The sequence below is a fragment of the Thecamonas trahens genome, assembly GCF_000142905.1.
Source record: "Thecamonas trahens ATCC 50062 unplaced genomic scaffold supercont1.18, whole genome shotgun sequence".
In the NCBI taxonomy this organism is placed as follows: domain Eukaryota; order Apusomonadida; family Apusomonadidae; genus Thecamonas; species Thecamonas trahens.
In genome coordinates this window covers 36985-59940 of record NW_013657662.1, presented here as the reverse complement: position 1 = coordinate 59940, position 22956 = coordinate 36985, and the positions used below count along the sequence as shown (strand labels likewise).

The following is a 22956-nucleotide window of genomic DNA, read 5'->3' as shown; positions in this document are numbered from 1 at the left end:
CCCCCCCCCAAACCCCCACCCCCACCCCCACCCCCACATACACATACCCACACAATCTGTCTCTGTCTCTGTTCAGTGTCTAGGAAATATGGCTGGTAGCGGACGTCGTGGACGTGGTCGGTCTCGGTCTCGGTCTCGGTCTCGGTCTCGGTCGCCAAGCCATGGACAGAGTGCCGCAAGCAAGCAGGGAGGAAGGGAGCGGACAAGCAGGGAAGGGACAGAAAGGAAGGACGTTTCCATCAAGAGAGAGTATACCCAAGTGGAAGTGGTGCCTGTGGTGGAGCATGCCGAGGTGGTGGGAAGAGTTCATGAGTACTCGCAACATTTGGCCCGACAGCGAGTCATGCGGACTAGTCTCGCTGCTGGTTACGCTACCGTTCCGCTGGAGTATCATCTGCCATCAGACAAGCCTGTTCGTGGTGTAGTGCCCTTTGCTCGCCCGTACAATGCGTCTTTCCCAGCGCCCGAGGCCTGCCAAGCGGTGGTCAAGGCGAGCGAGGACGGTGGTGGTGCGGCAAGTGAGAGAGTCCGGCCGGTGCTCGAGGGTGTGGTAGTGGTCCTTGCTGGGACTGACTTTGTCATGCTCTCTGCCGGTGACCTGGAGCGACTGATTGAGATGTCTGGCGGGATTGTGGTGCCGTCGCTGACGGGGCCGGAGACGCCGGACGCGACGCATGTGGTGTTTGGTGGCGGGTACGCGGACCTTGTGTTGCCCGCGGCGTCTGAGGCCGGCATTCCTGTGGTCTCGGAGGACTGGATCTTTGAGTGCCTGCAGTACTCGATGCTAGTTGCCGAGAAGCGGTTCCTGGTCTCGTACGCGCCGCTTGACGAGCTTGCGTTTGTAGTTGCCAACCACGGGCCGGAGGACGGGTTCGCGTACGGGCGAGCGAGCGTGGCGCGGCTCATCTACGCGTACGGTGGGACGCAGTACGAGTCTGTCTATGCCAAGGTCCCTCACGTGTACTACGTGGTGCCGCTCTCTGTGACGTTTGACCAGATTTCGGCGGTGCTCGACGACGACGTACCGATTGTGTTTGAGACCTTTGTGTACGACTCGGTCCGCAAGGGCTACGCGGTGCCCGAGGCCGGGTACCGGGTGACGCGCGAGGCGTTCTTCTTCCCGGGCCTGGAGGTCCTTCCGCTTGTACCTGGGGTGAAGGCGGAGCAGCTGAAGGAGCGAGCCAAGACGACGCTCTCGCACGTGTGGTACGATCTGTCTGCGGCGGCCAAGATGGAGTCTGGCATCGGGTTCATGTGCCTCCTGCCGTCGTGCAACACGCCTGTGCCGGGGCCCAAGGCATACCTGCGGTCGCACATGATTGTGCACCACCTGCGCGGCGAGTGGGCGCCGCTGGGCACGGAGCCGTTTGACTCGCCAACGGTGGCGTACGCGACCAACGGGGTCAAGTACGCCACCTTTTCCAAGGGCTCGCGGCAGTACGCGGCAGCCGCGGCGCGCGCGGCATCGGGCACGGTGCTGGAGCCCGGGTCTGCCGCGGCGGCGGGCTCGCTGCGGTCGGGCGGGTGCGTGACGGTGTGGGACGTCGACGCGCAGTGTTGCGGCGAGCCGTGCCTGCTGCCGCCGCTCCCGGTTCAGGTCCTCACGTGCTCGCAGTGCGAAAAGGTGTTCCACGGCAAGTGCCTGCGGCTGACGGCGCAGCTTGTGGACAACCTGACGGACCGGTTCGACTGGCGGTGCAACGATTGCAAGGCGTGCAAGGTGTGCGGCGACTCGGCGTCGGACGAGGCGATGCTCTTCTGTGACGCGTGCGACAAGGCGTATCACACGTTCTGCCTCAACCCGCCGCTCGAGCGGGCGCCCGAGGGTTCGTGGCACTGCTCCGAGTGCTCGGGCTCGCAGTCAGTCTTCCGCAAGAACAAGTCGCGCCAGCTCTCGCAGGCCCAGGCCGAGATCCTCGACAACTGGCTCTTCTCGCACGTCGACAACCCGTACCCTACCGAGGAGGAGAAGCACGAGCTTGCCGCGCTCACGGCGCTTCCATTTGCCCGCATCTCGTCGTGGTTCACCAACGCCCGCCGGCGCAAGCTCCGCCGCTACCTTGAGCAGCGGGCCGCCGCCGAGGCTGCCGCCGCCGCCCGCGCTGCGCAGCACGCCGAGTAGCCGTCTGTTTCTTCAATGAAGCCAGCAAGCGAGTCGCGGGTCGCGGGCCGCGGCGCTATGCCGAGTCGGAGCCGTCGTAGCTGTCGTAGCCAAAGTCCTCGTCGTCATCGCCGACGCCGACCATGGCGACGGCCTCGGCAAAGGCCTGAGCGCGCGGCGTGAGGCGCGACGGCGGACGATCGTTGCCCATGGTCTCGCCGAGGCCCCAGTCATCCTCGGAGAAGTCGCGGTCGGTGATCTTGGAGTAGATGGATGAGGTCTTGAGCTCGAGGAGGTGAACGTCAAAGGCCTCCATGTCACGGCGGGTCTGGGCGACTTCCTTGCGGGCCTCGCGGGCGGCGTACGACGACTTGAGCCCTCGCGGCGGCGAGAGCGGCGGGCGTGCGGCGCCGCGGCGCTGCAACGATCGCGACCCTTCCGACGCGCGCCAGGCGGCGACGGCGACCGGGGCGCCGATGGCGAGCTCGAGCGCTGTCCGGGCCGAGCGGCGCGCCCGCAGCGACGACTTCAGCTCGGCGCGGAACGGTGCCTTGGCCGCAAGGTAGCGGGCCGAGTCGTGAGCGGCGACCGAGGCCCGCTCGCGGGCCCACCGCCGCTGGGCGTGGTACAGACGCTCCGACGGCTTGTCGATGCGACGCTGGCGGACGCCGCCCCACGGCCGCGGATGCTGGACCGGCTCGGACCGCGCGGCGGTGCCGGCCTTGGCGCCGTTGGAGAAGAAGATCGGCTCGAGGACCGAGAACGACGGCGCGGTGGCCGAGGCGCCGGCGGCCGACGCCCGCACCTGCGCCTGTGCCTGCTGGCTGCCGCTTGCCGGCTCGTGCCGAAAGATGCGGGTGTGACGCAGGCCACGAGTGAGCGGGTTGTGCAGCTCTGCACATGCTTCGCGAGCATGCGGATGGTGATGGAGATGCTGTGGGGCGCCGAGCGGAAAGTGAGCGGTGGCGAGGGTAGACGATGCCGACGGCGCCGTCCACGGGCGGCCGGCCGGGCCGAGCGCTGTCTGCAGCCGTGCAGTGGTGGCTGCAGCGGCCGAGGCCTCGGCAGCAACCTCGGCAGCGGCGCGGAGGGTGGAAGGTGGAGGCGGTGCGAGTGTGCGCACCAGGCGCGGCGAGAGCGCGTGCGAGACCTTGCCCGACCGCGGCGGGCGCGGATCCGAGGCGGCGGCGGCGGCGGCGGCGAGAGGGTTGGCCGAGGGCGGCGGATGCGGCTTACGGGACTTGCCAGGCACAGGTGCAGCCGAGTACGAGTACGAGTAGAACTCGTCGGCAGTGTGCGGGTGCTCGATCGACTCGAGGACAAGCGAGGGATCGGTGACCCACTCGGGGTGCTCGACGAGCCGCTGGCCGGTGGTGTGCTCAAACAGCTCGATTTCCTTCCGAGTCTCCAACGCCAGCGCTCGCTCCTTGGCCGCTTGAGCATGCTTTGCTTCCAGCATCCGCACGTGCTGCGCTTGTCGTCCCACCCGTCGTCGCGCCTTGGGCATGATGACGCAAACCGTTAGCGGGCGAGTGCGGTGGCCGGTGACTGGTGGCCAGGCCAGCCCGTGTGGCGCTCTCGGCCTCGCCCTGCCCTCGCCTTGGGCAGACGGACGAGTCATCGACGTGGCCCATGCAAGCGGTAGATGCAACGATTAGAGCGGGATTTAAGCCCCACCTGTTCAGGCTACTCTATTACCCATCATGGCGTGAGGATGAGGAAGGGCTTGAAGTGGGTCCACCCCTTTGTGTGCGTTTGTAGGTTCAGCTCGATTTGAGTCGATGGCGTCCATCGGGTCGATTGAGTCGGTTCGATCGGTTCGGTCCACGCAGGCGTGACAAGAGCAATATTGAGGCTTTGCTGAGAGATACGACAAACGTAGTGCACACCCCACTTTCGATCCTTTACAAACATGTCGTGGCAGGCTTACGTTGATGACCAGCTCGTTGCCAAGGGCAACACCGTTTCCGGTGCTATCCTCGGCCACGACGGCTCCATCTGGGCCAAGTCGGCTAACTTCAACGTACGTTCCTCTGTCTAGTTCCTTGGGGCATGGCTCTCGCACGCCTTGCCCATCCCCCTCCACACCGCTCGCTCGTCGAGCTGAGCACCGACCATTTTTTTGCCGCAAGCGGCCCTGAGCCGCCATGTTCCTCGCCGCCTATCCTGTCCCGCCCTCGCCTCCCTACCTACAGCTCTTTCGGCCTCGCCCGCGACCACCGCTGTGCCCACCACTCCATGGCCTTCTCCGCCCCATTCTCCAGCTCCTTCCCCCTCCCTCGGCTCGCAACTCGCCTCAACCGCAGCAGGTCAATTTCTAGTTCTGGCGAAACGGCGCTGGCCCACCTCGCGACCGATGCCAGTTTCTTCAATTTATGCAGGTCATTCATTCATGAAGGCCAGCCGGCGTGCGAGCCTTCTCCCGCACGGTCGCCTTGCTTGCCTTCCCCTACCCCCCAACCGCCAACCCCAACCCCAACCCCCAACCCCAACCCCCAACCCCAACCCCCGAACTCCAACCCCAACCCCCAACCCCTCCCTGCTCGCCTCCCGCCCACCCCTTCTCTTGTGACGTCACCGTCCGTTGGGTCGCAAGCGCGTGCCCATTTTTCTTGGGATATTCTTTGGTTTCGTTTGCTAGTTTTGCAAGTGGCTTGCCCCGGCAGCCGTCACCACCACCACCCACCCACCCCTTCCCCCCTCCCCGGAATTGACTCACTCTGTTGTGCGGTGTGGTGTGATGTGGACTGCAGCTCACCGAGTCGGTCGCGGCTGCTGGCCTCTTCACTGACTCGTCGATGTCGGTGACCCTTGCCGGCACCAAGTACCAGGTGCTCCGCAAGAACCTCGACGAGGAGGTTCCGTTCATCCTTACCAAGAAGAAGGAGGGCGGTGCCGTCCTGGCCAAGACTGCTCAGACCGTCATCATCGGTGTCTTCGAGGGTGAGCAGCAGCCCGGTAACGCGTCGAACGACGTGCTCAACCTGGCCGACTACCTCGCCGGCGCTGGCTACTGATTTCTTTCACTCGCTTCCTGCCCCGTGGCCCGGTCCCGCCAGTCTTCGCGTCCCCGTGACGCCCGCTGGCGGGCCTCGCCAATAAACCCGCGGCCTTGTGGCTTTGTTGCTCTCGTCTGTCTTGCCGTCGTCAGCCCTCAAAGTGGATGTCGACAGAACGGATGACGGTTGTCTCGCCGAGCGCGTCGTGGACAGCGTGCTTGACGCCGTGGCCAACGACCCGGACCGGCTCCAACGCTTCGCTGTCATCGAGCTCGAGGGTGATGGTCAGCGCAAGGCCGCCGTCCTCGACATGACACTCGACGTGCGAGACGCTGGCGATGCCCGCCACCGCCGCTGGCACAGCGCCGGCCACCGTCGCCTTGAGCGTCTCGAGTGAGAGCGACGAGGGGAAGACCCGCTCATCGAGCATGGCGTGGTCGTGATCGCCCATGCCGTACGGCTCGACGTGGACTACCATGTCCTTGAGCATGGGAATGGTCGCCATGGCCGCGCTCTGCGCCGCCACGGCTACCACGTGTGCCTCGGACACGGTCGCCCGTGGATCAACCTGCACGGTGACGTCCCCGACGAGGTACGAGCCGAGCCGCCGATGGCGCAGCTCGCGCACCGCGCGCACACCCGACACCTGTTCCATTGCCTCCTGGAGCGCGCCGGCCTCCTCGGCAGAGAGAACCGTCGAGTCGGTCAGGTCACGGAGCGCAGATATCGAGATCGAGCCGCCGGCGTGGACAATCATTCCGGCGACCACCATCGAGCCGATCGGATCAAGCCAAGGCAGGCCGGCCGCCACCCCGCCAAGCCCCACTAGCGCCACCACCGACGAGAGCGAGTCGGTCCGGTGGTGCCACGCGTTGGCGAGTAGGAGCTCAGACTTAAACTTGTCAGCCACCTTGCGCGTCGCTGCGTACAGCCACTCCTTGGTGGCGATCGAGACAACCGCGGTCGAGAGCCCAAGCCAAAGCATCGACGACGACATGCTCGCCGCCAGACCCTCATCAGCCACCGCTTCAGCACCCACAATGCCGTGGACGTGTCCGTGACCGTGTCCGTGTCCGTCGGCAGCTTGCCCGGCCGCGTCGGTCATCAGCCCCCACAGCGGGAGCAGCGCCTCGGCGCCATTCCAGGCAATCGCCCCGCCAGTCGCCACCAGAAACGAAGCCACCGTCAGCGTGGCCAACGTCTCCAGCCGGCCGTGGCCGTACTTGTGGCCATCGTCGGCGGGTGCTGTCCCCACTCGCGATCCGATGAGGACAACGGCGTCCGAGGCCAGATCCGACACCGAGTGCACCGCATCTGCCACCAGAACCGGCGAGTGTGCCACCATGCCCACGCCGCCCTTGGCCGCCGCCAGCGCCACATTGGCCACAACACCGAGCCAGGTCACCCTCGCCTTGGCAGACCGCTCCTCCTCCGACTCGTCGTGCGGGCTCGTTCCCGTCGCCACCAGCGAGCCGTGCGCATGCCCAGCGTGTCCACGCACACCCACGTCACCTCGCCACATGCCTCCTCTCCCGTAGCTCTGCCATCGTCCCATTCCCACCCATGCTCTCGTCCCCATGCGGAACATATCTGTGTCGCCTGCTCCCCCGACCGAGCCGAGTGCTGCCAGCTGAGCCCCGAGTCCCCGCGCCCGATCCCGGCCAGAGAGAGGAGCGGATGTAGCCCGACGTACCATGACATGGTCATCCATCAGCCTCTCGGCCATGCTCGTTGTCGCTCGGCTGGCTCGACTGGCTCGGCTGGCTCGGCTGGCTCGGCTGGCTCGACTGGCTCGGCTGGCTCGACTATCCACAACTTGATCCTGATCTCGGTCGACGCCACCATGGCCGATCTCGCTCGACTAGCTCGACTAGCTCGACTAGCTCGACTAACTCGACTCGCTCGACTCGCTCGACTCAACCTGGCCGTTCTCAGTCGACTTGCTCCACACGGCCGACTCGCTCGAGTTCGTCTCGGATATGATCGATGTTGGCATCGTCATGATGACTCGTCCTCCTCCTCCTCCTCCTCCCCCCCCCCCCCCCCCACACACACACCCTCCCCGTCTCCCCCATCTCACCTCCTCCTCCCTCCTCCCAGACACAATCCGATCCCTCGTGCACATAACATGATCATGATACCGATGGGAAGCATGGAAGCAGACGGGCAGCCAAGTCTTGGCAAGTATGGACGGGCGAGTGCAGGTGGGCGCCAAAGAGTGCGGAACAGGCGTGCAGGGCCAGCGAGGAGGGGAAGGCATACAGCTCTCTTGTGATAGAGCAAGCATGCTGGGAGTGGGACTGAGGATGGCTGGAAGTGGGGCGCGGAGTATGGGCATGGTGGTGGGGTGGGTGCGAGGGGCAGTCGCTGGTTGAGCAAGGCGGTGCAGAATGGCGGTCGAGCAGGGAGTGGCGGCAAATTGGGCCGCGCACCGAGAGCAGCAGCCGAGAGTGGAGCCGAGACAGCGAGGGAGAGAGTGGAAGCCACCCAGGCAAGGGCAAGGGCAAGGACAAGAGTGGGAAGGGTACCACAAGCGGAATGGTGGCAGGGAAAGAGGTCGATTCGGGATCGGCACCGGCTGATCTGCATCCGGAAGTGGTCGATGAGGCGGTGACAGTGTCCAAGCGCAAGATCATCACGGCGGATGCGTTCTACGACCAGACGGTGAGGCGGTATGCAGCCAAGAAGCTCCGCAACTTTAGCATCAACGAAATGGTGGGCCACTCGCGTGAGCCGTCGGTGGCCAACATTCTCTCCTCGGCCAACTTTATCTCGCGCCAGCTCCCGATCCGCCTCGCCAAGCGCATCTTTGAGATGCAAGCCCTTCCGTGGCTTGTGCTCCAGAACCCGCACATCTATCGCGTCTTTGAGCTGTACTCTTCGTCGTTTGAGGCCATCCGCAAGTTTGAGGGCCGCATCAACGACGTGGCTACCAACGAGCACTTTTGCGAGACTCTCTCCAAGGCCCTGCGCGAGAACCTGCCCGTCGTCGAGCTGCTCGGCCAGGGCGTGCGCGAGGCCATGCAGGTCGTCTCGCGGCGGTCGCTCCACATTGACTCGTTCCTCGACAACATGCTCGCGTCGCGGATCACCCAGCGCGTCATGGCCGAGCAACACCTGACGCTCCGCGGCATGGTGGACGACGAGTGGCGCGGCGTCATCCATCTCAAGTGCTCGCCCTACTCGCGGTTCCTTGCCACCACCGCCCGAGTCACCGAGCAGTGTATCCAGCACTACGGCGTGGCGCCGCGGGTCGAGTTCTCGGGCTCGACCGACATCAAGTTCCCGTTCATCCCGCCCACCTCGAGTACATTGCCACCGAGCTGCTGAAGAACTCGATGCGCGCCGTCATCGAGTTCCGTGAGCGCTCCACAGGCGAGGTCGTGATGCACGCCTCGGAGCTCGATCCCATCCACATCTACTTTGGCCGCGGCGACGCCCACCTCAACATCCGTATCTCGGACAAGGGCGGCGGCGTGCCGCCGGCCGAAGGCTCCGACGATCCAGTCTCCAAGAACCTCAACGTGTTCCTCGGCTCGCGCGAGACCATTCCCGAGATCAAGGGCCTTGTCCCGGGCACTCTCGGCTCGCACGTCTTCAAGTACGGCGTGACAACGGCGTCCAAGAACTTCTCGCCCTCGTCGCCCAAGGCTACCGACGCCGACGCCCGCTTCAACTGGGACATCAAGGCCACAAACGCGTCGCCGCTCGCAGGCTACGGCTTTGGCCTCCCGCTCGCCCGCCTCCACGCCCGTCACTTTGGCGGCGATCTCATGATGATCTCTATGCCCGGCTACGGAACAGACACCTTCCTCTCGCTCGACACCACCGGCGAGTTCTACAAGCGCTCGCTTTAGCCATAAACGGTACGTGTTCGCAGAAACGTGACGGCAACACGCAGACGTTAGCAGAGGACGGCTACTGCCGATCGCGCGACCACCGGCGCCACGGCTCCGGGATCTCGTTGAGCGGGCCCCACTTGTCGCTTACCTTGCAAGGTGCCTCGGGCGCATCCGTGGGAATCGCTTCCAGCAGTGCTTCGGCCTCGGCAGCCAGCGCGTGCAGGCCCGTCACCGCCATCGAGCCCTCTGGAAGGTGTCGCGAGCCGTGGACGAGCACGCCTGCAGCCTCGGTCGCCGCGCCGCGTGCCAGGCCCCACCATGCAAGATACGGCGATGCCGCAAGCCGCGCCATCCGCAGCCAGACGGTCGGATCGCGCCGCGGCGCAGAGGCCTCGACACGCAGCTCACGGACGAGCTTGATCGCCGACGGCTCCGGCGCCACAACCGCGTCGGCGTCAGTCGCCTCGAGCCGCGCCCAGACAACCTTTGCCATCAGCTCAACTACAATCTTGGGCGGGCGCTTCTTGTACTTGACCGCCGCCAGATACGTCTCTGCCGAGTCGACATCGCCCAGGCCGAGCGCCGCCCGCGCCGCCAGCGTCAGCAGCGACGTCTGGAGCAGCCGGCCGGCCTTGATCAGAAAGCTCTCGTTGAGCACCATCGGCATGAGCACCAGCAGCGCCTCAAGCCAGTTCTTCTCCGCCAAGCACGCTTCGGCCCGCAGAATGGCCAGCTCGACAGCCTTCATCCCAGCCATCTGCTCCAGCTCGCCGTCCGCACCTGCCTCGACCTCTGGGTTGTACAGTCCATGGCTCACTACATCGGGTGCAGCCAGCGACGCTGCCAGCTTGTGCACATCTCGCCCTGCGCCCAGAATCTCCAGCTCTGCATACCACTGCAATCATCATACGTTCATCCGACGCGTTTGGCCAAGGTGAGTCGCATCGCAGCAAAGGGATCCACAGCAGCATCTCCCGACGGGCAGGTGAAGGGGGGAGGGAGGGGAGGGGAGGGGATTGCGGAAAGACAGAGGAGGGGCAGTGCAGCTTACATGCTCCTTTACCGACAGCGGTACATAAGTGGGGTCCGGGTCAGCCATGGGGAGGGGGAGGGGGGGAGGCGGACGGGACGGGGTAGCGACGAGTGAGGGCCCCTCAATGCCGAAACGCTTGAGAGGCGTGGCAGAGGGGCGCACACCGACGGTGGCTAGAACACCGGCGTGGTGGTCGCAGAGTACGTGAGGTAGACGGCATCGGCCAGATCGGCATCCTTGGCCTGGGTCTCGAGTGCATTGAGGGTAGATGCGTCCGGCATGGCGAGCATGGATGTCTCGGAGCGAGCGACATGGGTGACGCGGACAGCCGGGGCGGCCGGGGCGCCTGTGGGGGCAGCGGTGGCGGCGGTGGCGTCGGATGTGACGACCATGGTCCATGACTCGGGCGTCTCAGCCTTGAGGGCGTCGATGGCGCGCGAAGTGGCCTGTGAGAAGACCGGGAGCGGGATGCGGAACTCGAGGAAGGGGATCTTGGCGAGGGCGGCGTCGAGGTCAAAGGCGTTGACGTCGTCGATGAGGCCGTAAGCAGCGGCGGCGGCGGCCGAGACCGACGAGACGCCGTCAGCAGAGGCGTAGCGCGAGAGCGCCAGGGTGCATAGCGAGCGAAGCGCGTCGTAAGGCGCGCCGGCGGCGTTGGCGAGCAGGCAGGTGTCGAGGAGGGCGTGGAGGCGGAGCAGGGCCTCGAGCGCTTCGCGGGTCTCGGCCGTCGGGTCGAGGTACGGCTCGATCTGGGTGTAGGTGCAGAGCGAGTGCGAGGTGAGCCACGCCGAGTAGTTGCGCTGCAGGTAGTAGATGCCGATCTCGACCAGGCACTCGACCGGCTCGTCGAGCCAGTAGTCAAAGGCCTGCGCGAGCTCGTCGGCGGTCGACGCCGCGCCAGCGCCGCCCAGCTCGCCGGTGTTTGTCAGCATGGCCTTGACCGACTGGCGGAGGAGGAGGCCGAGCGCGGTCGAGTTTGTCCGGTGGATGACCGGCTGAAAGTCGCCAGCAAGGAGCTTGTCAAAGATGTGGCGGAGGCAGGCTGTGAGGTCGTCGAGCGAGGCTGCATCCTTGAGAAAGAGCCAGAGGCGCTCGGTAAAGTCGAGGTCGGTGCGGCGGGCCGGCGAGGCCGAGCCGAGCGCCGAGTCGTCCTTGGGCGCCGGCGGGCCAAAAAGCGCCGGGTCCATGGTCCCGCCGTGGGCCGCAATGTCGTCCTCGTGGCCAGCGTACTCGTCGAGGTAGTCGGCCTTGGCCGGCGCGCTGGGCGCCGCCGGCCACTCGGCGCCGGTGCGGACCTGGTTGAGAGCGACGAGCTGGCGAAGGGCAGCAAGGGCCGGCGCAAGCGGCGCGAGCTCCGAACCCACCCGCGGCACCAGCTTGAGAACAGCCCAGTCGACGGTGAGCGGCGGCGCGCCGAGCACGCCACGGCCAAGGTGCTCCGCGCCCGACCACGCAACCTCGAGCGCCACACTCGGCGGCTCACAATCGGCCTCTCCGGCGTCGTCGACCTGGAAAAAGTCGTATACCGCCGAGTAGCTGTAGCTTGCGTCGGCCGGGTAGTCATCGGCCTCGACGAGGAGGACCTGCGACGAGCGGAGCGTGCCGTCGGCCCAGATCTTGAACAGTTGCCCAGCTCCGTCGCCAGGGGCCAGGCCCAGGTATGTGTAGGCTGCCGTCTCGACGTAGCCGTGGTCCTCTGCACTTGTGAGAACGAGAACCGTGGCGTGCGCCAGCGGATCAAAGCCGTCGCGGCGAGCGGCGACAACCTCGCCGAGCACCCCGCGCGCCGCCCGCAGCGGAAGCGGCGCCATGGCTCCGATGTCCACCGTGTGGCTCCTGCCGTCGGCTGCAGCCACCGCAAAGCTCCCGCTCAGCGACGGCGTGCTTCCGCTCGGCGCATTGCCCACGTACACCGCCATGGGAAGCTCTGCGAGCGAAGCTGAGAGCGGGCCGGCGTCGACGCCGCCCGCCACCAAGACCAGCTCGCCCGAGCCCACCACCTTTCGCGCCGGCACATCGACATGAGCCGGCAGATACATGACCGCCACCTCGCCATTAACGTCCTTGGCCACCTGTCATGATTACGTGGCCCCCCGCAGCCACCTTGCCTGTTAGTCACTTGCGCAGCGTCCTCTTCCCGGTTCTTGCCGCCCTTTGGCGCCAAAAAAGGTCGTGGAAGGTGGTCACGCCTTGGCTCTGCCCGCCACACGGCGACCACAGCTCCCTTGGCGTGGACCACCACCACCACCACCACCACCACCACCACCCTTGCTTACCATGTCTGGTGCCTCTGCCACCTGTGCCAGAAGCTTCTCCATCCCCATGGCCATGGTGAGTACGTCAAGTATGGTGGGGGGCAGGAGGAGGTCGTGATCGTGATCGTGGTCGTGATCACGGCTTGCAGGCGTGATCGATCGGTGGCGCGCGCAGGCGGCGAGCCCGAGCCGGAGCCACGAGGCGAATGAGAGCTGCTTCAAGGCACGCTTGACTACGTGCGGGATGCATGCGAGTCTGAGCTCCAAAATAGCAGCGCTGCGTGCACTCAATGCGACGGCGGTCTCGCCGCTGCCTGGGTCTGGAGGACGAGGTGGTGCGGAGGGCGAGCGCGGACGCGAGCGCAGGAGTGGACACAGCGGTGGCGGCCAGGGTGGTCCGCGCGAGTTCTTTGGTCGCAGCAGAGGAGAGGATGAGCTGCAGCGGCGCGAGTCGCCTGGCGGGAGTGGGAGGGTGAGCGGGCGGGACGTGATGGACGACACCTCGTTTACGCTCTCGCCAATGTCGATGCCGCCGACGCCGGCGCACCTCGGCTCGCACTCGCTGACGGTGCGCCAGCAGGCGCGGTCGTTCTTTGAGCCGCAGCTGTCGGGGAGAGCAGACGATCGCGGCGGCGGTGGCAGCAAAGGTGGAAGGAGTGAGAGCGATGGCGATGGCGATGACGATGACGATGGGAATGAGAGCGAGGCAACGATCGAGGTGGTGCGGGGAGAGCAGGGCCGGGGCCGGAACTCGCGAGCGCTGCTGGATGATGCGCACGAGATGGTGGCACTGTTGTCGCAGCTTGCGCGAATCACGCAGCAGCCACAGCCGCAACTCCAGCCGCAACTCCAGTCACAGCTCCAGTCACAGCTCCAGCCGCAGCTTCAGCCGCAGCCACAGCTCCAGCAGGCGCCGTCGGTGCCTGTGGTCGGGACGGGGGTGGTACTGCCGCACGAGGCGCTCAACATTATGGCGGCACTACAGGCCGAGTCGGATGCCCGGGCGCAAGAGGTGCAAGATCTGCGCGAGGCTGCGCATGCGCGCGAGACCGAGATGCGCGAGGCCGAGGCGCTGTTGGCCGAGTCGGAGGCGCGGATCCGGGAGCAGGATGACATCATTGCACAGCTTGTGGAGCACAACGAGGGCCTGATGGAGGAGCGGGAGGTGCTGCGCGACAAGGTGCGTGCGCTGCGCGAGGAGCGTAACTCACTCCGCAGCTCGAGCGCGGCGGTCCAGGACGCGGCCAAGGCTCACAAGCGCGAACGGCGTGCACTCGAGTCGACGTACCGCGACCGGGTGGCGCGGCTGGAGGACGAGCTCGAGCTGGAGCGCGACGAGGTGACGGCACTGCGAGCGCAGCTGCACAAGGTCAAGGCGAGTAACGCACAGCTGATGCGGCGGCTGCAGCCGGGGCGTGTTTCACCACTGCGGGCGTCGCCGGTGCGAGCAGCAGAGCCGGCGGCCCGAACGCGGGCAGCCGCATCTGGCGTGCGGGGACGGAGCAGCCGGCCGGCCGAGCTCGCACCACTCCCACTCCTCGAATCGTCGCTCTTTGCCAGCTAAGGCGGCGGCGCTTCAAAAAGGAGCGGCAGCCGCGAGGCGTTCGAGGCGTGGACGTCGAGCCAGGCTGCATGAAGTGCGGCGGTTGCCGAGCGCGAGAGCGCGTTGCCGCGGACGTCGAGCGAGGTGATGCGTGCTGAGAAGCGAAGGCCCTTGGCGAGGACGGCGGCGGCGGCATCCGAGAGCGCGTTGCGGGCGAGCGAAAGATTTGTGAGCGATGCCGAAGCGGCCATGAGGAAGCCCGCGCCGACTACCGAAGCCGAAGTTAGGGCGTTGTCGGAGAGGTCGAGGCACTCAAAGTGCGGGAGGCCGACCAGGCTCTGGGCGAGGAGCAGGAGGCGCGAGCCTGCGATGGCGTTAGCGGCGAGAGTGAGCGAGCGGAGCGCACCGGCGCCCGAAGCCGAGATGGCGCTAGCAAGCACGCCCATGCCGCGGTCGGAGAAGCCGGTCCGTGAGAGGTCGATGGCAGTGAGCGCTGGCGAGGCGCGGAGGAGCCCGGTCAGGCTCTGAGCCGCCCAGTGGTGCAGTCGGTTGCCAGCAAGGCGGAGCGAGGCGAGCTTGCGAAGGCGGGCGTGCGCGCCAGCACCGCCACCAGCAGCCTCGAGCAGAGTCTTCAGCGCCTCGGCCTCGAGATGGCAGTCCTCGAGAACAATGGCCTCCAGCTCGTAGTGGATGTTGATACAGCGGGCGAGGGCGGCGACCTCAGGCTCGTCCAAACCGTCGACGCCACGGAACTCAAGCCGCTCCAGGCGCGGTTGGGCAGCGAGGTCGGCAATGCGAGTGTCAAAGTCGGCAATGTCGAGATTGGGCGAGCGGGGCGTGGCCACCGGCGAGAGCGCCGGCGAGCGGGGCGTGCGGGCCGGCGATGGCGTTGCAGCCTGGACCTCGCGGAGCTGGGCCGCCAGCGAGACGCAGAGCTCGCGCAGCTGAGCGGCACGTGCCTCCTCAAGCTCAAACAGCTTGCGGGTCTTGTCTTTGTGGACAGCAAAGGCGGCGCTCAAGACGCCGACCCGGTGCCGGAGCTTGGCGTTCTCGGAGAGGAGTGCATCCCGATCCATCTCGCTCCGCTGAGCGAGGGCGAGCGGCGGGAGGCTGTCGACCTCGGCGAGGACGCAGGCATCGGCAGCAGTGGCGGCTTCATCATCGTCGTCAGACCAGCCCGACAAGAACGAGTCCGAGTCCGAGTCCGAGTCCAACTCGTCGTCCTTGCTCACACTTGTAGCAAGCCGAGGAAAAGGCGACAGCGCTGGCGAAGCAAACGGATCAAAGACAGCTGGGGGCTTGCCAAACGAGGCGTGAAAGGCTCCAACATCAACCGAGGGCGTTGTCGGAGCTGAGACCGAGCCAGCTCTTGCTTTGGCTCTGGCTCCAACCTGGGCTCCAGCTAGCGTGGGAGAGGCAGCCGCCGACGGCGAGGCCGAGGCAGAGGCCGAGGCAGAGGTTGGCCAGGCCTGGAGCGAGCGGAGCGAGTGGGTGGCCTCCCACAGGGCGTCAGGCGAGGCCGGCGGCGGAGAGGCAGCGGCTTTGTCCACAGGCGCAATGCGGAAGGAGAGCGAGCCTGATCGCGTCCGGGTGCGAGTCTTGGACGACGACGAGGTGCGCTTGCGGCGGTGGCGACGGCGGAGGTGGGCCACTGCAGCAGGCACAACCTCGTCCGAGCTCCCGCTCCCCTCCGAGGTCGACCACTCTGCGGGTGGGCGAGACGGGAGTGCGTATCGTGACGACGGGGGAATGACAAACCCGTCGGCGTCGAGTTTGACGCTCATGCGGAGCGGGGACGGGGGTTGGGGGGGGGGGGCGACAGGTGGTCGTGATCAAGACCGTGATCGTGATCGTGGGTGGGGGGGGGGGGGGGTGATCGTGATCGAGATCAGATTGAAGGAATTGGGGAAAGGGGGGGAGGGGGGGGAGACGGAGTGCGGTAGGCTGGTGAGAGCCTTGGAGAGTAAGAGGGGGGTAGGCGGGCGGTGGGATGCCGTGATGACCGTCGGACGGGGCCTGGTGGGAGGTAGAAGGCGGCAAGGCGGCAGAATGTGGCAGGAGGAAGACACACTTGTCGCTGTCCTGTGGCAGCCAGCGGGAAAAAGGTCGTGGAATGGCGCTTTCACAAAAGTTTGAACCTGTTTTGGCAGACCTGGCGTACGTGGAGGAGAAGCTCGTGGAGGAGTTTGGGACGAGCACGACGCCAGCTGAGCTGCTTGCACGGCTGAGTGCTGTGGAAGAGGCTGTTGCAGGTCTTCGTGAGCGGCATGCTGCGGTGGTGGCCGCCAAGGACGAGTTCTACCGTGAGGCGGCCAAGACGGTGGCGGGCGGCGCTTCGCGCCTTCTGGACGTGACCAACACGCCGGGAACACGGGCGGCCCATCTGGCGGGTAAGGCTGCACTGGCGACGTTTGAGGCGAGCAAGAAGGAATGGCATGCTGCGGTGGGGACTTCGCCGGCGGCGCTGGCTCGGGGAGCCGGCAAGGTGGCGGTGCCGTCGGCAGCCGAAGCCCTGGCACTGACCGAGCTGGAGGTTGGCGCCGGGCAGGCCATGATGGCGGGCGAGGCGGACGAAGCGGATGCTGTCGGCAACAACGAGGATGAGCTGGAGACAGAGGTGGCACGCGAGGCTGCTCGGTGGTTTGTGCCGGTGAGCAAGGCCGAGTTTGAGGGGTGTCGCAGCTGGTCCGCGGGCGGATCTCTGTCGACGCCGTCAACGCTGTCTACCGCACCGTGTACGACACGTTCCAGGCCGAGCCGCGCCGCAAGCCGATGGGGGTCAAGGAGATGGTGAGCATGGGCCTGAGCGTGACTGGCGCGTCGGGCAAGGCCAAGCTCAACGTTCTCCGCTCGCTCAAGCTCATCGAGATGAGCTCGGCCGGCGTGGTCCTGGCCCGCCCGCTGCACAAGCGCCTGCCACGGCGGCGATGAGCGGCTGTGGCGGCAATGAGAGCAGGAGGAGGGAGGGGAGGAGAGGGCGCCAACGGAAGGGCGTCCGCGGCTCGAGCAAGGCAGCTTTGTGAGAGCGTTTGTAAAGTTCCAAAGGACATCAGCAGAGGCAGGTCAGAGGTAGGCGTACGAGGCCGGGATGGCCGAGGCGATGGCGGCGCAGAGAGCGGCAGGCGATGCGACGGCGATGGTGGCGGAGCGGGCGCGGTGCGCTGGGGTTGAGGCGGTGAGGTCCAGATCTGCGCCGATGCGCGGAGCGGCGTCACGAGCCTGGGCGAGAAAGGCAAAGACAATGTCGTTGATGGGCCGCGGGGCAAAGGTGACGACCTCACCCGAGGCGAGAACGAGCGAGGCCGAGGGCCGGTCGAGGCGGATGCCGGCGGTGGAGGCCGAGACGACGAGGCCCGATGGGTCTGGGGTGGAGATGAAGAACAGGGTATCGTCGCGGACGGCAAGGATGAGCGGACCAGCGAGGGCCTTGCCGAGCGACGGGTCAGCCGACTCGACCGAGACCGGCAGGAGAACGGCGCCGAGCCAGGGGGCAAGGGAGCGAACGTGCTCGTCGTAGGCGAGCTTGGCCAGGAGCGGCGGGTAGCCGACAAGCTTGGAGTGGGCCTTGAACATCTTCTTCTCCCAGGCGGCCTGCTTGGAGACAAACGAGGAGGAGGCCAGGACGTGTCGCGGGAGGAGCTCTGCGAGGAGCGAGGGAGCGCGGAAAAAGCCAGGCAGGTGCTTCTTCTTGTCGTGGTCGCCGTAGTAGAGCTGGATGAGGAGAGCGCCGAGGGTGATGAGCTCGGACTTGGGCAGGATGACCTGCGAGGTGAGGACGGCGGAGAGGGTCTCCTCGAAGAGCAGCGTCAGCGCCGCCCGCGAGGCCGCCTTGCGCTGGTCGTCGACGGCGAGGCCCGGGCGAGCGCGGAGGTAGAGTAGCGGGACAAAGGGCAGCGCCGAGTCGCGGGCCTGGGTCCCGCGCAGCATGTGAACGGCAGCGTCAAAGTGGGCCCAGAGGTCGTCGAGCCGCAGCGCCGGCGGGAGGACGACGTCGAACGAGACCGCGGTCGCCTCCTCGTCGGTAGCGGCAAAGAGCGCAAAGAGGGCGTACTCGCGGCGCTCGAGCCCGATCTTCTCGGCCATCGCCTCGAACACGTGCCCGGCGGTGAGTTGGGCGTCGGCATGTCGGACGCGGAGCTGATCGACCGGGAACAGCTTGGACGAGCCGTTGAGGAGATGGACCTTGAGCAGTGCCGGAAGCACGAGGCCGGAGCCCTGATGCGCCGACGTTGAGCGGGTCGGCCGGGCTGCCGCGCACGCCTTGGCCTCGGCCACCGAGCTCGGGGCGGCAGTCTGGGCCTGGGCACCGGCCTCAGTGGCGGCCCCGTCTGATGAGGTAAAGCCGCCAGCATCGTCGTCGACGTCGGACGAGTCCGAGTCGTCCGAGCCGTCCGAGCTGACTGAGCCGTCCGTCGGTGGCCTGGCAACTGGGGCGTCGTCGTCGCCGTCACCGGTGGCCGACGACGACCCGTGGCTCGAGCAGCTCGCAGCAAGCTTTGCCTTGAGCGCCGAGAGACAGTCCACAGTCTTGTGGCAGAACAGTCCGGTCTTGGGCTCGACAAGGGTGGCGGCCTCGTCCACCGCGCCGCAGCCAGCACACGTCGACGACCGGAGCTTGAAGGCCTCGACGCACTCGCGGAGCTTGTGGAGCCGGTGGCCCGAGACCATGACCAGCGGGGCCGTTGGCTTTGCCCCCTCGCCGCATTCTAGGCAGGTAGCGGTGGACATGGGGGGGGGTGGGGGGAGTGGGGTGAAAATGGTTTAGTGGGCGGTGGCTGGTGGGCAGTGGCTGGTGGCTGATAGGTGGGCACGGTCTAGGAGGACGAGGTCGGCTCGATAAAGGAGCAAATGGACCACTTGTGGCCAAACGGGTCCTTGATCTGGGCAAAGCGGTCACCCCACGGCTGGTCGGCCGGTGGGCGGAGCGAGGTGGCACCGGCGGCGACAGCGCGATCGTGCCACGTGTTGACGTCGGCTGCGGAAATGAGGTTGAGTGTGACAGCGCACGAGGTGCCGTTGAGGCCGTCGGCGCCCGGATGCGACGGCTTACCACCGTTGTACTCGGGAAAGTCGTCAAAGATGTAGACGTGGAAGTCGTTGCCGCCAATGGGCACAACCACGTCGGCAAAATGAAGCTTGTCCGAGCCCTCGGCATCGTCCTCGTACGCCGAGGTGCAGGTGGCGCCAAAGGCCTTGCCATAGAACTCGATGGCCGCACGCGCACCATCAACTATCAGCGACGGCACCACCCCGCCAGGCACCTTCTTGGGCGTCTATGGCAATGAGCGGGGGGGGGGGGGGGGGTGAGTTCGCCGCCGAAAAAAAAAGCCAAGCTTCGGTCCGCTGTCCCGAAAAGGTCGTGGTTTGGGCGGCCTGGTGGCATGTCCCCGCTGGATGGGTACCGGCAAGGCCAGGTGCAGGCAAAGAGGTGGAGGGGGAAGATCGAGAGCGTACAAAGGTGAACTTCTTGCGGGCAGGCGCAGCGTCTTCGAGCTCGTTTGCGGTCTCCTCACGCTCGCGCTTGGAGGTGGCGTCGGCGGGCGGGGCAGCGACAGGGTTGGTGTTGGCGTCGGACATGCTTTTCAGGGTTGGTGACAGAGAGGTGTGTGTGTGCGTGTGTGTGTGGCCAAGCAAGAAACGAGCTGTGACTGCACAGCAGGAGTCCAACGATTGGTCGCGAGGAGGTGTTCAATGGGTACAGGAGAGCGGAAGGCACCTCGGGCGTGGCCTGCCGTCCACGCCGCCTGTCGACAGCAGCACTTGTTGCTCACTGCTGGAGCACGAGGCTCGGGCTTTCTTGGCGTCAAACACCAAGAAACCCAGTAGTGGCACACGGCAGCGTTTGAGGAGACCTTGGCCAAACCAATGACTCCTCGGACGCACCGCGGGGCTGGATGACGACGGGCGGGCGGGCGGACCGACGACGGGGTATCAAAATCTCAGCGACGCCCGACCCGATGCAGGGGGCAGGTGCCATCTCGTTCTTACGTTCGTCACGGATGCACAAGGCACAGATCCCGCACGCAGGCGTTGCAGAGTTGCTGCAAGCGCCTGGTGCTGATACGGCTCGGGCGGGGACGCGAGATGGCACCTACCTCCGGCAAGAGGCCAGGAGGGAGAGTCAAAAGTGAGGGCGCTCGGGCGGCTCCACTAAAAGGCAGGCACCAGAGAAAAAAAGGCAACTGGCTCGACGAGCTCACTGCGATCCCCTGATCCCATCCACGACGGAATCAGGCGAAAGCCATGCTAGCCGAGATTGCAATAGTCAAGGGTGGAGCCAGGCGTGGAGCCGGTTGGCGGAGGCGCGGACAAAGTTGACGGATGAAAGGGGGGCGCGTGCGGCGGCGCGGAGACACGCCTTGTTGCGAGTCGTCAGGAGCGACGAGGCTGGTGCTTGCGGTATGCTGCAGTTCCGCCTTCCTCAGCTTCTGCAGAGATACAAAATGCACGAGATGGCGGAGGCAGCTGGTCACAGCACAGACGATCTGCAAGCCGTTGGGCGTATGCCACGGAGACGGCAGAGGCGCGGCCGGGAGGCCACACGCGGACGGGGTTGGATGCGTCGCGAAGGTGCGAACAGCGACGCAGCGCCGTGCTTGCGTTGTTGCGAGATGTTCCAGGGAGCTGGAGCTCGGTCCTTAACCACAGGTCTTTTCATGGCTTGCTGCCATCCTGGGTTGGAAGCGGAAACAATCTGCACGCTGGCTTGCCACGACACGAAGACGTGGTGCCTGCGGACAAGGCACGGGCTGGGCGCGGACGCGGACAACGCGGGTAGTCCAATGGTTTGCTTACACCGCAGGCGGCAGGGCAAGCATGTCAGAGAGAAAGGCCGAAAAGTCAGCGGCGGCCGAGGTGCCCGACGCCGCAAGCGGCGAGAGGCCCATGGGCATGAGGCCCGCCGACGGGGTGAGGCCAAAGAGCGGGGAGCGGAGGGCGATGTCGAGGCCGGGGCCGACAGGGGTGGCGAGCGCGGCATCGATGTCAAGGGATGGGCGGGCGCGCGAGGGCGCGGGCGCGGCGGGGAGCGGCAGGTCCAAGGCGGCTGGCGCAAGGGTGGGCGTGCCGAGCGAGGACGCCGGCGCGAGGGCGGCCGATTCGAGGCCGCGGGCGCGCTTGGCCGGGCGCAGGTCGGCGTCGTCAAAGTCAAGCGGGAGCGGCGGGAGCGCGGCGCGGAGGGTGGCCGACGCCGGTGCGGCCTTGTCGCCGAGGAGCGAGACGATGGAGGAGACGGTGTCGACCATGGCCTGGTGGGCGCGGTGCGAGGCAGCGAGCTCGTCGCGGAGGCGAGCGTTCTCGGCGGCGATGGCGGCGAGCTGGGTGTCCATGGCCTCCTGGGCCGATGCCAGCGAGACGAGCTCGTGCTGGAGCTCGTCGCGCTGGCGCTTGAGGCCCTTGAGCTCGCGCTGAAAGGCGGGCGGAGGCGCGGGGGCGGTGGCCGAGGCCGAGGCCTTGGCCGATGCGGCGGCGGCGGCGCCCTTGCGGCGGCGCTTGATGTAGCGCAGCAGTGAAGTGCGTCCGCGGCGGAAGCCGTCGTGGTAGAACTCCCAGTGCGAGGGTGCGCCGACCTTACGAAAGCCGTACATGTTGAGCTGGCGGATAAAGGACTGGAAGTTCGAGTGCTTGAAAAAGGTGCCGAGGACCGAGTCAGTGAGGCCGTCGGCGTCGACGACGATGAACGAAGTGCCCTCGGGCAGCCAGGTGATGATGTGGTCGCAGACCGAGTCGGAGACCATGGCGTAGGTCTTGGCGATAAAGGCGGCGACGCCCTTCAGCGCGCCGATGGTGCGGTCGTACGGCTCGCCGGCCGGCACAGGGTCCGGCAGGGCGGCGGCCGCAGCCTGGGCCCGGGCAATGTCGCCGGGCGATGCCGCCGCCGTCGAAGCGGCAGCAGCCGAAAGGGCCTTCACGGCATCTTCGTCAGTGAGACGATGCGGGATGCTCATGTTGAGGTGAAGGCGAGGGCGCACGCAGCGATAAAGATAGTGTGTGCGTGCCGAGAGTCCAGAGGTGTGCGGCTTGAAGCGAGCGGGGAAGTTGCGGTCTTCCGGGTTCTCTGTCTCTTGCTTGCTTGTGGTGTCTTCTCTTGATCAATTAACTACTGACCACAGGGGGGCCGTACAGTAGTCCTTTCTCACGAGCGGCGGGGTTGCTTGGTTTGGGGGTTGAAGTTTGCCCGAGCTCATGAACGAGCCCGTGACCGGGGCAGCAGCCAGAAGGTACCGACGGGGTACCAGACAATCCGTCTTGCGAGGCATAGTGATCGGGAGAGGTTGAGACCGAACGAGCTTGCTCAAGTGCAGAGTCGTGGGGAGAAAGAAGGTGTTCTTCGCTTTGGCGGCGCAGGCGCTCAAAGAGAAGGGGTACGGGGTCGGTCCGACTGAAAGAACAGACAGAGACCGAGAGACACACACACACGTAAAAGACGGTGTGTTGGTGTGACTGGAGAACGCTTCGACAACAAGTGCGGAGCGAGCTTAGCAAGGGACGCGAGAGGCGGACGTTCGTGAACGAGTGCGAGAGTGAGAGAGAGATGGGTTTGGAGCTCTCTGGAACACATTCGAAATTCGTCGAGAATCAGCTGGTTTTGTCTGCGCAAACCTTCTCTTTCCATTGCATGACGCCGAGTCGTTTGGAACTTTCACGAGGGTGCCACCCACGCGCCTCCACCAGGACGGATGGCGGAGCAGGCATAGAGGAAGGTGCTCGAGGAGGTCGTTTCAGAGCATCACGACCCTGCCGAGCGAGGGCCTGCCGCTGCTATTGCTACTGTGCCGGCTGGTGCCGGGATCGGGTGCGGAATGTGATCTGCTGGCTCAAGCCATCGATTGGAAGGTCTCCGCCTCTGCTGGTGATTGGCGACCGTCGTTCGCGGCGGCTGCCGGTGAGCGACGGATGAGGTCGGTTGACGGTGCCACTGACGTCATGCATAGAGCGCAGAGCAGCGCGCGCGCCCGAAACACGCCACGCCGTACCATGGATTAGCCTGAACTCGTAGCCCCATCCCTGGACTTCGGCCGGCACGTGCAATCAGCAGGTCCAATCGATCGATCGTGATGTACACGCCGTACTCGCAGAAGATCGGGTGATGCTTACTATGTCACCGCATTCATGTTGCTCGGCTGCGGTCTTTGGACAGTGACCAGTTTTTGTGATCACAATAAAACCACATCAAACGTGACG

The 22956-nt window shown here is 66.0% G+C and overlaps 14 protein-coding genes across 14 annotated transcripts; 6 read left to right on the top strand and 8 right to left on the bottom strand.

Moving 5' to 3' along the window:
- Positions 1 to 94: 94 nt before the first annotated feature.
- AMSG_04353 (uncharacterized protein) lies at positions 95 to 2122 on the top strand (the record flags this gene model as incomplete). The annotated part of the gene is made up of 1 exon (XM_013903241.1): positions 95 to 2122. Exon 1 carries the CDS (start codon positions 344 to 346, stop codon positions 2120 to 2122), a length of 1779 nt encoding a protein of 592 aa, XP_013758695.1. The 5' UTR covers positions 95 to 343.
- On the bottom strand, positions 2117 to 3560 carry AMSG_04352 (uncharacterized protein; the record flags this gene model as incomplete). Its single annotated transcript, XM_013903240.1, has 1 exon — positions 2117 to 3560. One exon carries the CDS (start codon positions 3558 to 3560, stop codon positions 2178 to 2180), a length of 1383 nt encoding a protein of 460 aa, XP_013758694.1. The 3' UTR covers positions 2117 to 2177.
- A 425-nt stretch (positions 3561 to 3985) lies between these two features.
- AMSG_04351 (profilin-1) lies at positions 3986 to 5201 on the top strand. The gene is made up of 2 exons (XM_013903239.1): positions 3986 to 4124; positions 4855 to 5201. The coding sequence occupies exons 1-2, from the start codon at positions 4014 to 4016 to the stop codon at positions 5116 to 5118; spliced, it is 375 nt and encodes a 124-aa protein (XP_013758693.1). The 5' UTR covers positions 3986 to 4013; the 3' UTR covers positions 5119 to 5201.
- Positions 5202 to 5245: 44 nt separating this feature from the next.
- Positions 5246 to 6622, bottom strand: AMSG_04350 (cation diffusion facilitator family transporter; the record flags this gene model as incomplete). Its single annotated transcript, XM_013903238.1, has 1 exon — positions 5246 to 6622. The coding sequence occupies one exon, from the start codon at positions 6620 to 6622 to the stop codon at positions 5249 to 5251; it is 1374 nt and encodes a 457-aa protein (XP_013758692.1). The 3' UTR covers positions 5246 to 5248.
- A 1016-nt stretch (positions 6623 to 7638) lies between these two features.
- Positions 7639 to 8430, top strand: AMSG_11806 (uncharacterized protein; the record flags this gene model as incomplete). The annotated part of the gene is made up of 1 exon (XM_013903449.1): positions 7639 to 8430. The coding sequence occupies one exon, from the start codon at positions 7639 to 7641 to the stop codon at positions 8428 to 8430; it is 792 nt and encodes a 263-aa protein (XP_013758903.1).
- Positions 8431 to 8438: 8 nt separating this feature from the next.
- AMSG_11805 (uncharacterized protein) lies at positions 8439 to 8957 on the top strand (the record flags this gene model as incomplete). Its single annotated transcript, XM_013903448.1, has 1 exon — positions 8439 to 8957. The coding sequence occupies one exon, from the start codon at positions 8439 to 8441 to the stop codon at positions 8955 to 8957; it is 519 nt and encodes a 172-aa protein (XP_013758902.1).
- Positions 8958 to 9018: 61 nt separating this feature from the next.
- Positions 9019 to 10041, bottom strand: AMSG_04348 (uncharacterized protein; the record flags this gene model as incomplete). Its single annotated transcript, XM_013903237.1, has 2 exons — positions 9019 to 9837; positions 10018 to 10041. The coding sequence occupies 2 exons, from the start codon at positions 10039 to 10041 to the stop codon at positions 9019 to 9021; spliced, it is 843 nt and encodes a 280-aa protein (XP_013758691.1).
- Positions 10042 to 10148: 107 nt separating this feature from the next.
- On the bottom strand, positions 10149 to 12305 carry AMSG_04347 (uncharacterized protein; the record flags this gene model as incomplete). Its single annotated transcript, XM_013903236.1, has 2 exons — positions 10149 to 12047; positions 12252 to 12305. The coding sequence occupies 2 exons, from the start codon at positions 12303 to 12305 to the stop codon at positions 10149 to 10151; spliced, it is 1953 nt and encodes a 650-aa protein (XP_013758690.1).
- A 415-nt stretch (positions 12306 to 12720) lies between these two features.
- AMSG_04346 (uncharacterized protein) lies at positions 12721 to 13613 on the top strand (the record flags this gene model as incomplete). Its single annotated transcript, XM_013903235.1, has 3 exons — positions 12721 to 12798; positions 12967 to 13498; positions 13591 to 13613. The coding sequence occupies 3 exons, from the start codon at positions 12721 to 12723 to the stop codon at positions 13611 to 13613; spliced, it is 633 nt and encodes a 210-aa protein (XP_013758689.1).
- Positions 13614 to 13790: 177 nt separating this feature from the next.
- Positions 13791 to 15557, bottom strand: AMSG_04345 (uncharacterized protein; the record flags this gene model as incomplete). The annotated part of the gene is made up of 1 exon (XM_013903234.1): positions 13791 to 15557. The coding sequence occupies one exon, from the start codon at positions 15555 to 15557 to the stop codon at positions 13791 to 13793; it is 1767 nt and encodes a 588-aa protein (XP_013758688.1).
- Positions 15558 to 15850: 293 nt separating this feature from the next.
- AMSG_04344 (uncharacterized protein) lies at positions 15851 to 16821 on the top strand. Its single transcript, XM_013903233.1, has 2 exons — positions 15851 to 16423; positions 16456 to 16821. Exons 1-2 carry the CDS (start codon positions 15887 to 15889, stop codon positions 16702 to 16704), a joined length of 786 nt encoding a protein of 261 aa, XP_013758687.1. The 5' UTR covers positions 15851 to 15886; the 3' UTR covers positions 16705 to 16821.
- A 15-nt stretch (positions 16822 to 16836) lies between these two features.
- On the bottom strand, positions 16837 to 18441 carry AMSG_04343 (uncharacterized protein; the record flags this gene model as incomplete). Its single annotated transcript, XM_013903232.1, has 1 exon — positions 16837 to 18441. The coding sequence occupies one exon, from the start codon at positions 18439 to 18441 to the stop codon at positions 16837 to 16839; it is 1605 nt and encodes a 534-aa protein (XP_013758686.1).
- A 101-nt stretch (positions 18442 to 18542) lies between these two features.
- AMSG_04342 (glyoxalase/bleomycin resistance protein/dioxygenase) lies at positions 18543 to 19384 on the bottom strand. Its single transcript, XM_013903231.1, has 2 exons — positions 19228 to 19384; positions 18543 to 19046 (listed from the first exon to the last, which is right to left on the bottom strand). The coding sequence occupies exons 1-2, from the start codon at positions 19348 to 19350 to the stop codon at positions 18588 to 18590; spliced, it is 582 nt and encodes a 193-aa protein (XP_013758685.1). The 5' UTR covers positions 19351 to 19384; the 3' UTR covers positions 18543 to 18587.
- A 59-nt stretch (positions 19385 to 19443) lies between these two features.
- On the bottom strand, positions 19444 to 22309 carry AMSG_04341 (heat stress transcription factor A-4c). The gene has a single exon (XM_013903230.1). It carries the CDS (start codon positions 21717 to 21719, stop codon positions 20565 to 20567), a length of 1155 nt encoding a protein of 384 aa, XP_013758684.1. The 5' UTR covers positions 21720 to 22309; the 3' UTR covers positions 19444 to 20564.
- Between the last annotated feature and the right edge of the window lie 647 nt (positions 22310 to 22956).